We start from the raw sequence: 19330 nt of genomic DNA on the forward strand, positions 1-19330 counted from the left end.
ATGTACATCGTTCCCGGTCTCCGCAATCAAATTAGCATCATTGACACTGGACATGGAAGGGGAAGATCAAATCTGGCTTAAGTCGATCTTCTACATCTGTTCGAGAAGACGGTTGATCCGTGTGGATCACGAGCGCAGCACGAACGCGGTGTTCAATAACACAAATACCTCTATTGAAATACCGACAAACCCCAAATCTGTCTTCAACGCCAATCCCAATAAGCCGTGTTGCCGTCTCGGAATTGTATTGAATTCCGTGCGTTTGTCTTCGCGAGATGTTTGCTCCGCGTCTCCTTGTCTCTAATTGGTTGAAATGTCCATGCACATGCATCAGGTGGTTGTTGATTGGTCAGACTGGAAATGTCCGTGCAACAAGTGCGATGGAGTCTGGTAGAGTGGATCTCGCTTGGGTTTGAATTGAATTGTGTTTGAGGACAAATATATTGGTTCAATACTTCATTAAATCTTGCTTCTATTTCCTTATGGCGTTGCTTCAAGTCATCTGTGTAAATGAAATGTTTTGATTCAAATGACGGATCCGCAGAAAGATGACACGAGGCTGTATCTGATTAACTTCACGATGTCGATTTATCAAAATATTGATCATTGTTGAAGTTGAACAAGTTGGGCTCAGAATGGTGGGGGATACAGGTCCGAAAGGGATGTCATCTAGTCCGGGTTCGATTCCACACACGTTACATTAACCGTTCCCACCCAAAACCATCCACTGACCACAGCTGTGACAGTTCACCAGCTCTCATTGATCTAATTGTGCTGAACCTGTGTGGATTCCAAGGAAAGTAGATTCAGAGGACATGTAGACTCTGAGGACAGGTAGATTCAGAGGACAGGTAGATTCAGAGGACAGGTAGACTCTGAGGACAGGTAGACTCTGAGGACAGGTAGATTCTGAGTACAGGTAGACTCAGAGGACAGGTAGATTCTGAGGAAAGGTAGATTCTGAGGACAGGTAGATTCAGAGGACAGGTAGACTCTGAGGACAGGTAGATTCTGAGGACAGGTAGATTCAGAGGACAGGTAGATTCTGAGGACAGGTAGATTCAGAGGACAGGTAGACTCTGAGGACAGGTAGATTCAGAGGAAAGGTAGATTCAGGTATCCAATGCATTCAGGCAACTGCTGAAGATGATAGGGTGGTCAGGCCAGTTAATTGGGTATCGCCGGGTCAAGATGGCGTGGATCGTTGTTCATGCTTTCAGTCACTCGTTAACTGCCCAGACGCAAATATTTACAGGCCGTCGTTGTATGGCTAGGACAGTGCTGCAGTGCAGTGTTGCCTTTAATAACATTCGTCCTCACTCTGTTTGTACTGACGTTAAATCGATCCAAAGTGCAAAGACGTAAGGTTTACTGATTATTGTCGGTTTACAAGAAATAGGTAAACATGTTGCAGCAAACTCGTTATACTTGAGGTCCATCTTTTACTAACAGGCCTTCCACTAATCCAACCAATATATTTAATAACCTCATTTTAATTTTCTTCTGCATTGTATAATGTTGTTTTTCGTTTCCTTGACACCTGTTTTATGTGTTTTGGGGTTTTGTTTATATTTTCTTTCAAATCCGCAGTTAAAATGACTCCGGTCACGGAGGTCACAGAGCTCTTAAAAACAACTGCATTCTATACTACTTTTTTAAGTCTGTCTAATCCGCTCGTGGGCGAACGATCAACTCATGAACACAACTCAAGACAGCTGATGACGACTATTAAATTATCTCCCTTGGCGAGTCGCTCGCTCGTTAAAGATGGCGTGCAGCAAAGCAGCGGCTGACCTTGAAATACGGCCTTGACCTTGAACTGCGCTAATGACATGTAATGTGGGCCCGGGGAACGTGCACAGAAGTGTTAATTCAGCGTCCAACAAACAATTACAGCTAAGCGACGTTGTCAATCAATAGTTCAACTTCTTTTAAGACCTTGAAATTGTTTTAGCTGTGTAACGATTAGCCTTGAATTCTTTGTTACAAACAAAATATCCAGTATCCTGAACAACTAAACCTCGATAAAAAGGTACTACTTTTTACATCTGACGTCAACTTTGTGAGATATGTCAGAACATTGAATTCCTTGTCACTGAATTTACCAGCGCAGAATGCCACTTTTCAATAGACGCCATGACTGTCTACTATTAAAGAGACATTTAAAAATATTGAATTCCTCTTTATTAATTCTAATTAACTTCATAGGACCAACTCAGTTCCTCCTTAGTGAAAACAACAATACATTTATTCACTGAAAGTATCAAATACATATTAAATATCAGTATTTCGCTTAAAATATAAATTACCTTGGGGTTGACATCGCCCTTGATGACAACCCACATGGCGGCCGATCTGTCAACGTCGAACCCAGCGTTGTTACAGCTAATGTTGTGTGTCATGTCGTCCCCGCGCTGTCGCTATGATAGATCTCAGCTCCTTCTGTTTCCGCGGTTCCCCGGAGCATCACAAACCTGCATCATTGTCATCTCATTATCTTCAAAAGGCTGTGAAGAAGCCGAGAAAAAACGTTTAAACGTCGGAACTGCATTATCGCCAAAAAACGGTCTGTTTTTTTTATCTTCGAAACGTTTTTCATGTTAACTGATGTTTTCCGTAATGAAATGATATTACTGGATATGATATGTTAGCAAAGTGACTGATTATATTACACGGGGATGAGAAAGACAAGGGGTATTTGACTTAAGAGTCATGACCTTAAATTCTGCTATGTAAGGAAAGATCAGAAGGAAATCTTTTGGGCTAAGTGACCGCACACGTTGGTGTTATTGTTGTTGTTGTTGATGATGATGATGATGATGATGATGATAAAGCGCCTAGTGTTCTTATAAAATTACTTTCTTTGTGCTGGAAGAATACCAGATTATATTCGGAAGGAGACATTTGGACTGAGTAATCGCATAGCAATTAATAATAATCATAATCATAAATATACTAATGTCCTATCTGATGACTATTAGAAGGCTTCAGACATTATTTTATACAGCTTGCAGCTCAACTGAGGGGCAAAGAAAACAATAGCTCTCAGTTGATTTATCAGATGTTTGATGTTCAATTGAAGTTACCTTAAGTTAGCGATGTTGAATAACAAAATGAACTGTACTGGCGCTTAGTCAGCATTTAAAACATACTTCTGTATTACACAGAAATACCCAGTCACAGGTTAATTTTCACCAACTGTCGCAGGAATGAGTGATGGATAAATAGACATTATAAAATTAAAAAACAGTTCTTTCAATTTTTAATTACTTAAAAATCAACTCGGTATGCTATCTGTCTACCCTCAGTTTATGTCATGGCGGTATTGCCTAAAAGGAGGCTCGGGTGGCCCAGTCGCCTAAGGCACCGCAATTCGCTATGCAGAGTTTCCCCCCTTGGACACTCCAGAAACTTATGATTGTTGGTTCGAATCCCGGTTTGCCCCGATTATGTTTCTAGAATTGTCCGTACCATACCCGGCTCGTGGGTTTCACCAAATTGTTAAGTCTGAGACGCGCATCACGTCAGGTTTTCCTCCCACATATAGCTGACACTCCATGATAAACAACTGTTAAACGCGGCGTCAAACCCAACTCTCTCACTCACTGATGCCAAAAGATGAGGGTTCTCATATTGCCACTTAATATTTGGAATTTGGACCTGCATGATGCGTGGCACTGCTGACCACTCTGCTACTCGACTGAAGCCGAGGGTCGATATTAGGGGTCACCTTTGCCACTGAGTGAGTGAGTGAGTTGGGTTTAACGCCGCTTTTAACAGTATTCCAGTTATATCACCGCGTGTCAGCTTAATGTGGGAGGAAAGCCCGAAGTGATGCAGGTCTCAGACGTTTACCAGTTCGGTGAAACCCACGAACACGGGTATGGTGCTGACAAACCTAGAAACATAATCGGGGCGAACCAGGATTCGAACCCACAATCATAGGTTTCTGGCGTGCCCAAGGGACGCAACTCTGCACAGCGAATCGCGGCGCCATAGACGACTGGGCCACCGGTGCCCCCCACCTCTGCCACTGAAGGATACAAGATCAAGGATCAAGAGTGATCAATCCTCACATACCGGAAGTACCATTTAACGCGGACTTATGGCGACGGCTGGCCCAGGGTATCATTTCATGGGTATGTTGTCAGCACAGACTCTCAGATGAAGACATGTGCTTAGACGTACGACACGTTGCCAAGACTAAAATCGGGAGACACCAGAAATGAACTTCACTCATAGTTCTCATTTAGGAATCGAACTCGGGACTGTGGTGCCACAAGCGAACGCTTTAACCAGTAGGCTACCCTTCTGCCCAAAGAGCATAGAAATAATCACATATTTTACACATTCAAATCCTACCGCGAATCTCTTCAAAATGCGTCGTTTCCGGTCGACGTTGCATGGTTGGTAGTTTTGGTATTGGTCTAAAATTTACTTCAGGCGCACTTACTAGGGAGACATTCATATAAGATAAGTGTAATTTTGTTTGTTAAAACTTCAAAGATGAACCTCGCGCTTGTTGCCTATTCATGCATTGGGTTAGAACCTCAGATCAAAATGAGGAGCTACGAAAAGTACTGCACCTACATCTTGACGCCGGTAACCACTGTTGATTAAGGAGGTGATGTGCGTGCGTGCGTGCGTGCGTGCGTGCGTGAGTGTGCTTTTCTACTGGTCAGGACTACTTCTAGTCCACTGAAATACCATGCTGCAGTTCAATATTGTCCTGACTCCGAGGCGAACAGTATTTGTTTATATCGAGCGCCAGACTGGGTACAAGTACAATCTTTTAAACTTCTTTTGGTTTGACGCGGCCTGGGATTAAACCACCTACCTTCCGCTCTCTGGGCAGACGCTCTATAAACTGCACCACGGAGGCGGTCCTCAGCGAATCGTGTTGAATGTTCAAGTTTTTAATGAACATAATTATTGAAAATCGGCTGTAGAACTGCTCTGTTTACAACACCGATTAATTTTTGAACCAGCGAGCCAGCCAGAGGGACAAATGTTTGTTTTTAAAAGATTACATTAAAACTACTGTTAGTTTTCGTGTTCCTTCTCTATCGGTTATTTCCGGACATTGCCTGGGATTTTCGGAGACAGGGTTGGAGGCTTGTCGCTATTCTGCAACTGAAACACGTCATGGCGATCCAACAAGGCCCCATGTTCTTGCAAGATGGTCACTATTGATTTCACAAGATTTCCGTCGACGTATGACAGATAGCAGGCCGCTTGACAAATCTACATTCTGTTGGAGGTAAACTGAGCCGCGGATCGACAAGCATTTGATTTCCCACGTTTCTTGATTATATACCGTAAAGCGTCGCGATATACCGCAAACCTCTTTGAATGTCGTAAACATCTTTTTCTCGTTATTTCACGATTGGGATTTTGTAGTTGTCATTTTGTAGTCCACGAGCCCTCGTTCTCGAGAACATGGTCAAACATGAATAAAAAAAAGATTATCCAGTGATTGGAAAAAATGAAAAAATAACACATTTATTGCCGCAGGCAAGTAAGCAAAGAAAGACGTAAACCCAATTTGGATCTATTTTTTTCTTAATCGGCAATTATTCTGAAGTTGTTAGCTCAAGGAAGAGTGGGTGGAAATGAATGAAACTTTGGTAATTTAAATCAGTACAAAAATACCAACAGCCTGGCGATGTGAACACAACATTTAATAAACGGTGCGCTTAAATCTAACTGCAAGGCTGTTACCCTTTTCGTCCTATCAACCCAGTATCGTCACCGGGTGATTCTGTGGCGTGTAGTGTAAACACATCCCTCTATTTCACCATTCTACTCATTTCCGGGTATAATCCTTCCATTACAAGACGTCTTCTACAACCGCGCCTTAAACCCTTTGAACCAATTCTAGAACCAGGAACCACTTAATATTGGCCGGTCACGTGACATTTACTGGCCGGTTTAAAGCGATACATATTCGTTGTTAACCATGCATATAGTTTCGGTAATAGGCTAAAGAAGCTTCGGTCTGATATCTTCTTGATTCGGAAAATTACATGGCTTCCTTTTTGCCTTTGAAGAAATAGCGTTGTTTGTCATGTTTCACTAAGCCAGGTCATTGTATTTGATGAACATTATGTTCCCTGGATTTAAAATAGTTACACACGCATCTGTCGTTTCCAAATCGCTGTATTGCACATAATTGAACTAATGGCTGCCATTTAGTCTGTAGGGGTAGTAATAATGTTTAGTAAATACCGTAAATACTCGTAACCGCGCAAGGATCTGACGTGGCCTTGTTTAACCCCCCCCCCCCCCCGGAGTTTTAGCGGGTACTTCCAGCTCGCCAATGTTTTGTTTGTTTTGTTTGTTCGTTGTATAACGCCGCATTCAGCAATATTCCAGCTATATGACGGCGGTCTGCAAATAATCGAGTCTGGACCAGACAATCCAGTGATTAACATCGTGAGCATCGATCCACGCAAATGGGATACAATGGCATGCATCAACCAAGTCAGCGTGCCTGACCACCCGATCCCGTTAGTCGCCTCTTACGACAAGCAAAGTTTCGGTTGCTGAAGACCTCTTCTAACCCAGATGTTCACGAGTCTGTAAGGTCAAGTATGATGCCAAGTGTCCATTTTAATTTTCAATTGGTCATGCAGGAACAGACCAAATTACTTACCAAGCGAACCTGACCACCCAATCCCGTTAGTCGCCTTTTGCGGCAAGCATGGGTTGCTGAAGACCTATTCCTCCCCGGATCACGCCAATGTGTTCCTAGAAACTCACCCTGAAAGAGGTGTACAGATGGAGAACTATACCAATGGGCTTAGACTGGTAATTACTCACTTGCGAAGGTGAACGGCGGATTGACGTCGTGTTCAAGGTTATTGCACTTACACTGGGTCGTGCATGTGTGTGTGGATGTTAGTCTGGGCTTACTGCTGTTGTTATAGTACTAGCGCACTGAGATACTATTCCACAGTTTAACATGGGTACACCACACAGACACAGTATACCAGCCTACCAGTCTTTTCTTAATTTCATTTATACCGAGCGGCAGGCTGGGTAACAACAAGTACCCGACTTTGATCGAACCACTGACCCGCTTTATGCTCAGAGCTCCCGTGAACAAGGCCCAGTTGACTGTATCTGTCACACACATACGACCAACCTGAGACGGGTCCCCACCACTCGGATCCCCTCGGGTTATTCCGCCACCCAGAGTAGTGATACTGCATGACGTTCCCGGTATTCGTGTATCTCGATCCCGCTGCATACAGTCCGTATGACATTTCAGCCGTTTAGAAGAGATTGTCACGTGCACGAAACTCGATCCAACATGGATTCCCGCCAGTGCAGGCACGTGCTAATTAAATGAGACAAGACCCGACTTCTGTGGTCAAATATACTACTCAAAATAAGTTAAAGAACACCTGATTTTTTCCGATGAATATAGGTATCTGTCATTGTGTCCTTCACTAATTTTGAGTAGTATACTGACTCATGTAGTGTAGGACATAGGCAGACACTGGCTGTTAGGACAAACAATCGAACGAACACAAACCTCTCCTACCGTATTTCCTCTAATTAATGCGACCGGATAATGGGGAGAATTTATTTATCTATAAAAGAGCCGACGTATATTAAAGATCGGTCTTCCGTTCATCCAATTTAATATTTTCGTCTATTTGGGGTGATACGGTAACGATCAATAACAGGCAAATGTTCCTACAAGTTACAAGCAAATAGTTTCAACTTCGCCGTAGACACTGTGACACGGAGCATCTCAACTGATTCCTCATTGAATCATAAGTTCTGTGAAATAAGGAGCAATGTCCTGAATTCTACCTGCACGTCTGAACCCTGAGGGGGCGGTCGGGTAGCCTTGTGGTTAAAGCGTTCGCTCGTCACGCCGAAGACCCGGGTTCGATTCCCGACATGGGTACAATGTGTGAGGCCAATTTCTGGTGACCCCCGCCGTGATATTGCTGGAATATTGCTAAAAGCGGCGTAACACCATATTCACTCACTCACTCACTCGCTGAACCCTGAGACCCGTTCAACTCCAGCCCTGCATCAAACCTATCAAAGCATGTTTCTGAAACAAGCCCTTCCCCTGCAGAATGTTCCGAGGTGACCATACACCAACTTCAGTTATTGTAATTCCTAAGCATTATCTTCATCACTTTAATTATCTGTTTGCTGCAAAGACATCAAAGCTATTTCTGTGTCCTGAAATTAATCAACTTCAATTTGCCCCGAGGCTGCATACATGATGGTTGCTTGAATACAAATTTCCCCGATGTCTCTTTTGTGGAGCGGGATTAAAGGCACATTCCAATTTGAACCCTGAAAACTACTGCCTGGTCACATATCTGGATGAAGAAATAGGTCCATGTTAACACCTTCAAGTATCAATGTCAAGAATTACCTGCCTCCGATCCCGTTAGTCACCCCTTAGTAGCATGTGTTGCAGAGGGCCTATTCTAACCCGTATTTTGTACCTAATCGTCTCTCAAGATAATGAATCAAACGTATTAAAAATATTTAATGCCACTGTGTATTGTCTGTCGTGAGAGTCATTCTTATCTAGACGCGTGCTTAATGTATGGTTTTATAAACGGTATCCTCATCTTTGCCATTTAGAACCACAGGCACATGCTCTGGAATATTTCTCTTTTCTCGGAATCTTGAATCGACTCAGTGTTGCACCAGAGACTACTCGTGTGTGTTTCACAAATAATATCACGAAAAGAATCACTGACATTTCTTCGACTTAACGATCACGCTAAGTGACATCCGGTAGAGTTTTCCCCGAGTTGATATGGTCCATGTTTAAACCAGCTTTTGTAGCTGCCAGCCGCCACGGAGACCACGCCCACTACACTCCTGGTGTACAGTACGCTGGTGACATTTATAAACTTGGAGATCGTGCTTTTGGAATAATCAGTAATACCATTTTGAGATCATATCACAGCGAGCTCCCGCTGACATTATAAACAGACACACACCGTAAACCAAGCCAAACTCTGTAAAGGTTAGCAATGTTTATTCATTCGGGACGAGTTTTTATATTTGGTGAACACGCCAAGGGGTTGAATACCCTGATACACGCTTAAACACGTCTATTATCAATGTTGGATGTGGAAAAGATAACCTTTGTTAAAAATGCAGACATATTGTATAAAAACGCCGAACATCTAAATTGACCTGGGCATGTGACCAAACCAGCCGGGCGTGCTCTTCACGGGGGTTTCGGACGCCACACGTGATGGTTTTCATTGCAGCAGTAATGACATTTTCCCCTTTATATACAACCCTGTGTGATAATGTTACCAAAGGTATACGTTACCATGGCAATGTGAATAGCGTCAATCTCCCAGTCTTTGTGACCCTCAGTATGTACTTTTCAATTAGAATGGATGCCATTGATACTAGCTTCTCCACATTGTTTCCAAATTGGAGACGTTTTAGCTAGATAGATAGATAGATAGATAGATAGATAGATAGAGAGATAGATAGTTGCCCCTTTCGATGTATTGGCGCGATAATGTCAATGGGTTGTATCTCAAAACTCCCTGCTTACAAATGTATTGGCAAGGGTTGAAATGGAAATGTCTGAGGGTTGGTTGGACGAAGCAGCAAGGCAAGATCCAAATGTTGAAATGCTTACCCTTCGCGAACACCTGGTGCCATCGCTGATTTCCAGCGATGCATTCATATAATTTCCACAACTATTTCCCTTCACGCCAAGTGGAATCTGTTTCGGCAAACCTTAAGTGTGTACATCTTTTCAGATTCAATATACAAATGAAGCTCCACGACGAATTACCAAATTAACAAAATGGCATTGTACTATTGGCCTCATGGCCACATATACGAAATAAATCTGTCTGCCTGTTCATTCTCTTGAACTACGTTAGTTTCACGATTCTCTAGCGTAGACGTTTCATACACTTTATACCGTCTATGACTAATGGACGTCTTTACGTAATCGTCCTTACTACGTCCAGGTTTGTCAGCACCAAACCCAGGCTTGTGGGTTTCACCAAGTGATAATCGTCAGAGACCTGCATCACTTCAGGCTATCTTCCACCATGATGCTGAAACGCCGTGATATAACTAAACTACAGTTCAAATCAACGTCAAACCTAATTCACTCACTCATTCACTCACTCATTACGTAACGCCAACTTCTGTGTTTCGGGGGCGGTGGGGTAGCTTAGTTGTTAAAGCATTCCCTCGTCACGCCGAAGACACGGGTTCGATTCCACATATGGGTACAATGTGTGAATCCCATGCCTAATGTTCTCCGCCATGATATTTTTGGCATATTGCTAAAAGCGGCATAAAAACATTCCCACTCACCCACTCACTCACTCACTCACTCTCTGTTTCAGCTACGCCGGGCTGCACTGCGAAGTCATCCAGGGCTACTCCAAGGGCGCGGGATACCGGCCGGGGATGAAGATCGAAGGAGACCGCTTCCGCAACACGTGGACGGCCGTCTGCATCAACGGCTCGTGGTGTTTCATCAACTGTAACTGGGGAGCCCGCCACGTGAAGGGCGCCGGTCAAGGTCAGACGAAAGGTCAAGGTCCTCTGAAACCTCAAGTCAGGATCCGAGACAAGAGGGACGACTTGAGTCTGTTCTCCTACAAATGTGATGAGTTTTATTTTGTAACGGACCCCGAGGATCATATATACCAGCATTTCCCCGACGATCCAGAATGGCAGCTGTTAGAGTGTCCCATTACTTTGTCCGAATTCATCAATCTTCCTGTTGTCAAATCCCCATTCTTCAACTACGGACTGAAGTTCACCATGCACTACGACTGCAAGCAACAGACAGAACATGGCGTGGCACTGATTCAGTTAAAGATTCCGAGTTTGGTTGGGTTCGGATACACCCTGGATCCAAAGGACAGACGGATTGACCCTTCCGCGCTGGAGGGTCGTGTTATGTTACGGATCATAGGTCACAAGGCCATATTCACAGTGGCGCCCCCGAAAAGTGGACGTTATTACTTCACAATATACGCCAAAGACGACTGGGTGTCGGACTCATTACAAAGCGCATGCGCATTCCAGATCAAATGTCGGGAACGGAAGGAGAGCATCAGAAGCCCCTACCCTAAGGTGTCTTTTTTTGGCCCCACCCCAAGCATGAGTAGCTATGGCCTGTCCCCCCAGACTCACATAGACCCTGTGGTCACGTGTTCCCACGAGGACCTGGCATTTCAGTTCCATCTTCATCAAGACGTGCGTCTGTCCCACTCCCTTCATTACCATGGCAACGAGGCTGACAAAAGCAACGAAGACCTACAACGATATGTATTCATCAAGCAGCGTGATGATGACTCTATCTCGTACCTCGTGCGGTGCCCAATGGTTGGGAAATACGTTTTTGCCGTTTTTGGTGCCAAAATGGGTTCCCCGGACTCTGAGAATAACGTTCCATATGAGTGCTTATTCCGATACCTCATAGAGTGTAGGCAGGGGGCCAAGGACAAGAGGCCGTTCCCCCGGGCGTGTCATAGGTGGCATAGCTGTACATTACTCGAGCCCTTTGTTGGTGACCTTGAAATCGAGAAACGTGTGACCTTCAGAGTGCGTGCGCCATTGGCGTCGGATGTGGCGCTTCTTACAGGTGATGCCTGGTTCCATTTCAAGCTGTTGGCGGACGCTATATGGGAAGGTACTGTGGTAACGGGAAAACATCGATGCATCGCCAAGTTGTATGCAAAACTGAACAGAGAAAAGGCAAGATTCTCTCCATTGGTGGAATTCCAGATAAAGTAAATCCAGAACTTAGAACGCACGTAGTTGTCTCCCTTTCCCTGGAGGAAAGGAACCATTTTGATTATGTCACATATATACTCACCACCAAAAGAAACGTGAACCATTGAAACATTTAGATAAGTACGTACGTTAAGAAGAGATGTTTCCAATGTGTACCACTTAATGACAAAACTGACAATCAGTAAAGTGTTACCACAGTGTCTTTATTCTTATCACAATATGCTGCACGTGATTTCCGAACTTTACACACTAATCCTGCACGAGACAAATTGTGCATTTCGAGTCATGGATCTCTGACGTCACTTGTGATGCGTTCATGAGTTTGTGCATCAATTAAATCTAATATCTCTTGAATATGAGTAATTCCCCATATATTAACCGACATATATGGTATTCGCGTTTCTTTTGTCGGTGGGTATATTTGTCCGGGTGAAACAAGTCTGAGAAAGGTGTTTGTACAAATGGCAAATGTAAGAAAAAGTTCAAAGTATGTAGATTTTTCTCTCTGCTAGAACAAGTGGGTGGGATAACAGCATTTACATCATTGTGAATTGTTCGGTGTTCTATATTAAAGTCAAAGGTCAAGATGTTGGTTAGTGGGGTGGTATTGTTTGTCACGTGACCACAGTTTAGATGTTAATATTCTGACCGTAGTGGGTGTACGTATGTAAATAATGCACTTTGATTTGCAGGAATACTCATGTCTATAGCAGTTCTCATGCTCAACTTTTCCTAAGCTTCATGGCCGAAAAAAACTAACATGTGTATTCCTGTGACACACAACGTTTACCGAAATCATGATATCCAGGATGTTGCTCTTGATCTTATAAATTCCAAATCCATACCGGACGCCATAAAACTCGTAACCGTTACAAATCATTTCATACTTATCTAACCATGAAAATAATGATGCGAATACAAACCATTCTTCAAACCTAGGGTAATTGTCGGGGGAATCTTAGATTCTTTCACATAATGTGTGGATCCTCTCACTTCTAAGGGAGGCAACTCTTCATGGCTACTTGCGACGCCATGGACCACAAAGGCCACCCGTGCCTGGCTGAAAGTATCCTTAGCAAACGTTGAGCGTCACACATGAAGTTACGACGCATGATGCTGTAGTCTTAGATGTAGATACGGTACGTAGAGAGAGGCCCACAAGAGATAGTTGTTCCATTCTTCCAAATAACGTGTCTTTCAGGAGACAGGCCCATGTTACCTAGTTTGTATAATATATATTCCTATCGTTGGTGACATATTTAGTCTTTGAGACAATCATAGAATGTATTTCCAGCGTTGAATACTTAATGCATGTCAACTCTTCATCTAGTAATGTATCAATGTAAAGTATGTAGGTTCCGACGTGATCAATTCACAGAGAGAACATTTGGAATCTGTGATGACGTGCTGGAACCCTTTCCACAACAGAATGGTTGAATCTATATCAGCTTGTTCAGAGACAATTATTTTAATTAGAAACATATTTAAAATGTTCGTTATAGTTTGCATGATAGACAAATATTCGAATGAAATTAATAACATGTTTGATTACTTAAATAATTTATAAACAACTATATGTGGATAGTATATTTGTTTCAATTCGTAACAAATCGTGTCTTCCGAGAAATGTCGGATGTGGTTTATCGAAAGGAGAGGGTGCTGACGAATGTACCGTTCATGTGCAATCGTCCACGGTCGGTCCTTCCCGTAACCTGCTTAATGACAATTCGGCTTGTCCCGGACTGACACGAGTGACTTCGAATTGTTCCGTATTGTGTTCAGACGTCAAGTCAAAAGCCGAATGTCTAGTTTAGGCTCATTGTTTGACACTTCTGGGCATAGAAAGAGTTCCCATATTACTTTATAATACACACATTCCAGTGTCAACACTGTACACAAATGTATAGATGCGGGGTATGCCAATTGTTGATATGCTTCCACAGCGAGGTCACGTGTTCTAGCAGTAAGGATGCGATGTATTGTTTGTTTGTATGTTGTTAACGCCGCACTCAGCAATATTCCAGCTATATGACGGCGGTCTGTAAATAATCGAGTCTGGACCAGACAATTCAGTGATTGACATCATGAGCATCGTTCTACACAACTAGGTTTCGATGACATGCATCAACCAAGTCAGAGAGCCTGACCACCAGACCCGGTTGGTCGCCTCTTTGCACAAGCATAGTCGCTTTTAAAACAAGGGTTACTGAAGACCTATTCTACCCCGGATCTCCACGGGTATGCGATGTATTGACAGTTTATGCATGTAATAGATGTAAATAGCACAGCATACATATAATGTTGTTTAAAACAATGAAAGAATGTAAATACGAAGCTATTAAAACCGAAATAAAAATTGTTACAACACCGATGTGTTTGTAAGAAATGTCTGTTGTGAACATTGAAGTGAGTATTGTTTTACGGCGCTCCCACCACCCTTCAATATAAATACAGACTGTCATTGAACGAGAATAACAAGTCCAGATCATCCAACGATCAGATCAAAATTTGGTGCAAAGGGCAAAATAGCTGTGAGTGACTGAGTATGGTTTTACGCCGCTTTTAGCAATATCACGGCGGGGGACACTAGCAATGGGGTCCACACGTTGTACCCATGTTGGGAATCGAACTCGGGCCTTCGGCGTGACGAGCGAACGCTTTAACCACTAGGCTACCCGACCGCCCCCAAAATAGCTATGAGAGTTATATGACTGGATCAATGACACCAGGTGTTCGCGTAATGGTGTTCCAGGTGTTAAAGTAATACCACGTTTGGGATCGCCTGGACTTATCTCCACATTGTACGCATGGAGGGAAATAAACCCGCGTCGTCGACATGACGAGCGCACTACCTACTCGGCCATCCAGGGTAAAGTATCTCCATTCAATTATGACCGATTCCACTGACCCATTCGCCGTCACATTCCGGAAGTGACGTCACCATTTCAGACTTTCTGTCCTAGCACAATACAGAGCAACTGAGCAAATGAATTCTCTCGTTCATTGGTATATTTGATTGGACGGCTTTGACGTATGAATCGGGCTTGAAGCAATTGCAGGCAATGGAACACGGGTATTTAGTATAAGAGAATGGAGATAAAATGCACGGGATAATCGAAGGTGGGCTATCCCCAATGATCTGGAATTGAAGTTACACTCGGTTAACACACGAGGTTCCGGTTACACGATATGGCTGTTCCAACCCGATTACAGAGAACTATTCCGCCCTAGAATCCTCACAGGGAGATAAGTATGGGGTACTGGGGAACTATTTTGCCCTGGAATCCTCGAAGGGAGATAAGTATTGGCTACTGGGTAACTATTCCGCCCTAGAATCCTCACAGGGAGATAAGTATGGGGTAATGGGGAACTGTTCTGTCACAGAATACTCACAGGGAGATAAGTATGGGGTACTGGGGAACTGTTCTGCCATAGAATCCTCACTGGGAGATAAGTATGGGCTACTGGGTAACTATTCCGCAATAGAATCCTCACAGGGAGATAAGTATGGTCTACTGGGGAACTATTCCGCTCTAGAATCCTCACAGGGAGATAAGTATGGGCTACTGGGTAACTATTCCGCGATAGAATCCTCGAAGGGAGATAAGTATGGGCTACTGGGTAACTATTCCGCCATAGAATCCTCACAGGGAGATAAGTACGGGGTACTGGGGAACTGTTCTGCCATAGAATCCTCACAGGGATATAAGTATGGGCTACTGGGTAACTATTCCGCCCTAGAATACTCACAGGGAGATAAGTATGGGCTACTGGGTAACTATTCCGCCCTAGAATACTCACAGGGAGATAAGTATGGGGTACTGGGTAACTATTCCGCCCTAGAATACTCACAGGGATATAAGTATGGGCTACTGGGTAACTATTCCGCTCTAGAATCCTCACAGGGAGATAAGTATGGGGTACTGGGGAACTGTTCTGCCATAGAATCCTCACAGGGAGATAAGTATGGGGTACTGGGTAACTATTCCGCTCTAGAATCCTCACAGGGAGATAAGTATGGGGTACTGGGGAACTATTCCGCCCTAGAATCCTCACAGGGAGATAAGTATGGGGTACTGGGGAACTATTCCGCCATAGAATACTCACAGGGAGATAAGTATGGGGTACTGGGGAACTGTTCTGCCATAGAATCCTCACAGGGAGATAAGTATGGGCTACTGGGTAACTATTCCACGATAGAATCCTCGAAGGGAGATAAGTATGAGCTACTGGGTAACTATTCCGCCATAGAATCCTCACAGGGAGATAAGTATGGGGTACTGGGGAACTGTTCTGCTATAGAATCCTCACAGGGAGATAAGTATGGTCTACTGGGTAACTATTCCGCTCTAGAATCCTCACAGGGAGATAAGTATGGGCTACTGGGTAACTATTCCGCTCTAGAATCCTCGAAGGGAGATAAGTATGGGCTACTGGGTAACTATTCCGCCATAGAATCCTCACAGGGAGATAAGTATGGGGTACTGGGGAACTGTTCTGCTATAGAATCCTCACAGGGAGATAAGTATGGTCTACTGGGTAATTATTCCGCTCTAGAATCCTCACAGGGAGACAAGTATGGGCTACTGGGGAACTATTCCGCCCTAGAATACTCACAGGGAGATAAGTATGGGGTACTGGGTAACTATTCCGCTCTAGAATATTCACAGGGAGATAAGTATGGTCTACTGGGTAACTATTCCGCTCTAGAATCCTCACAGGGAGATAAGTATGGGGTACTGGGGAACTATTCCGCTCTAGAATCCTCACAGGGAGATAAGTATGGGGTACTGGGGAACTGTTCTGCCATAGAATCCTCACAGGGATATAAGTATGGGCTACTGGGTAACTATTCCGCCCTAGAATACTCACAGGGAGATAAGTATGGGCTACTGGGTAACTATTCCGCCCTAGAATACTCACAGGGAGATAAGTATGGGCTACTGGGTAACTATTCCGCCCTAGAATACTCACAGGGATATAAGTATGGGCTACTGGGTAACTATTCCGCAATAGAATCCTCACAGGGAGATAAGTATGGTCTACTGGGGAACTATTCCGCTCTAGAATCCTCACAGGGAGATACGTATGGGCTACTGGGTAACTATTCCGCTCTAGAATCCTCGAAGGGAGATAAGTATGGGCTACTGGGTAACTATTCCGCCATAGAATCCTCACAGGGAGATAAGTATGGGGTACTGGGGAACTGTTCTGCTATAGAATCCTCACAGGGAGATAAGTATGGGCTACTGGGTAACTATTCCGCTCTAGAAATCCTCACAGGGAGATAAGTATGGGCTACTGGGTAACTATTCCGCGATAGAATCCTCGAAGGGAGATAAGTATGGGCTACTGGGTAACTATTCCGCCCTAGAATACTCACAGGGAGATAAGTATGGGGTACTGGGGAACTATTCCGCCATAGAATCCTCACAGGGAGATAAGTATGGTCTACTGGGTAACTATTCCGCTCTAGAATCCTCACAGGGAGATAAGTATGGGCTACTGGGTAACTATTCCGCTCTAGAATCCTCACAGGGAGATAAGTATGGGGTACTGGGGAACTGTTCTGCCATAGAATCCTCACAGGGATATAAGTATGGGCTACTGGGTAACTATTCCGCCCTAGAATACTCACAGGGAGATAAGTATGGGCTACTGGGTAACTATTCCGCCCTAGAATACTCACAGGGAGATAAGTATGGGGTACTGGGGAACTGTTCTGCCCTAGAATACTCACAGGGAGATAAGTATGGGGTACTGGGGAACTATTCCGCCCTAGAATACTCACAGGGAGATAAGTATGGTCTACTGGGTAACTATTCCGCTCTAGAATCCTCACAGGGAGACAAGTATGGGCTACTGGGTAACTATTCCGCTCTAGAATACTCACAGGGAGATAAGTATGGGCTACTGGGGAACTATTCCGCCCTAGAATACTCACAGGGAGATAAGTATGGGGTACTGGGGAACTATTCCGCTCTAGAATATTCACAGGGAGATAAGTATGGGGTACTGGGGAACTATTCCGCCCTAGAATACTCACAGGGAGATAAGTATGGGCTACTGGGTAACTATTCCGCCCTAGAATCCTCACAGGGAGATAAGTATGGGGTACTGGGGAACTGTTCTGTCATAGAATACTCACAGGGAGATAAGTATGGGCTACTGGGGAACTATTCCGCCCTAGAATCCTCGAGGGGAGATAAGTATGGGCTACTGGGTAACTATTCCGCCCTAGAATCCTCACAGGGAGACAAGTATTGGGTACTTGGGACCTTTCTGCCCTAGAATACTCACAGGGAGACAAGTATTGGGTACTGGGGAACTGTTCTGCCCTAGAATACTCACAGGGAGACAAGTATTGGGTACTGGGGAACTGTTCTGCCCTAGAATACTCACAGGGAGACAAGTATTGGGTACTGGGGAACTGTTCTGCCCTAGAATACTCACAGGGGGACAAGTATTGGGTACTGGGGAACTGTTCTGCCCTAGAATACTTACAGGACAGGGAGACAAGTATTGGGTACTGGGGAACTGTTCTGCCCTAGAATACTCACAGGGAGACAAGTATTGGGTACTGGGGAACTGTTCTACCCTAGAATACTCACAGGGAGACAAGTATTGGGTACTGGGGAACTGTTCTGCCCTAGAATACTCACAGGGAGTCAAGTATTGGGTACTTGGGACCTTTCTGCCCTGGAATGATCACAGGGAGACAAGTATTGGGTACTGGGGAACTGTTCTGCCCTAGAATACTCACAGGGAGACAAGTATTGGGTACTGGGGAACTGTTCTGCCCTAGAATACTCACAGGGAGACAAGTATTGGGTAGTTGGGACCTTTCTGTCCTGGAATGATCACAGGGAGACAAGTATTGGGTACTGGGGAACTGTTCTGCCCTAGAATACTCACAGGGAGACAAGTATTGGGTACTGGGGAACTGTTCTGCCCTAGAATACTCACAGGGAGACAAGTATTGGGTACTGGGGAACTGTTCTGCCCTAGAATACTCACAGGGAGACAAGTATGGGCTACTGGGGAACTGTTCTGCCATAGAATCCTCACAGGGAGACAAGTATTGGGTACTGGGGAACTGTTCTGCCCTAGAATCCTCACGGGGAGACACAGATTGGGTGCTTGGGACCTTCCTGCCCTGGAATGATCACAGGGAGACGAGCACGATGCACTAGGGAACTTTTCAAGTATAGGGTACTGGGAAACCAAGCTTCCCCTGAATACCCAGGATTCTTTTATAAAGTATTAATGTTCCCCGATCTTTCCGAGTACCGACGCTTTACGTGACGTACTCCAAACATCTCAATGTTGCCTTAATGTACTTTAGAAACAATTTCCAGACTACTTCATTTATTACCACTTAAAACCAGAACATGTTGTCTTTGGATTGGTTTATTTTCGGGGACATAAAATCACAAAGTCATCTCTCTCGATGCCGATCACGTAAAAATACGCGAATCAATACTAACAACATTCACATCTCTGTGTATGAAGCATAGCAATCGGAACACACCGTGCATTTCACAGTTGAACT

The 19330-nt window shown here is 44.2% G+C and overlaps 1 protein-coding gene across 2 annotated transcripts in view; it reads left to right on the plus strand.

The window, feature by feature from the left end:
* The window catches only part of LOC139456083 (hillarin-like), a 97089-nt gene extending 84996 nt beyond the window's left edge, over nt 1-12093 (plus strand). For both annotated transcript variants that reach the window (XM_071237604.1, XM_071237605.1), the window contains exon 7: nt 10377-12093. In XM_071237604.1, the coding sequence (XP_071093705.1) occupies nt 10377-11778 (1402 nt within the window). In that variant the 3' untranslated portion in view covers nt 11779-12093. The remainder of the gene's footprint in view (nt 1-10376) is intronic.
* The last annotated feature ends 7237 nt before the right edge of the window (nt 12094-19330 follow it).

This window comes from Haliotis cracherodii, unplaced genomic scaffold (assembly GCF_022045235.1).
Source record: "Haliotis cracherodii isolate W230 unplaced genomic scaffold, xgHalCrac1.p SCAF_11, whole genome shotgun sequence".
Classification (NCBI taxonomy): domain Eukaryota; kingdom Metazoa; phylum Mollusca; class Gastropoda; order Lepetellida; family Haliotidae; genus Haliotis; species Haliotis cracherodii.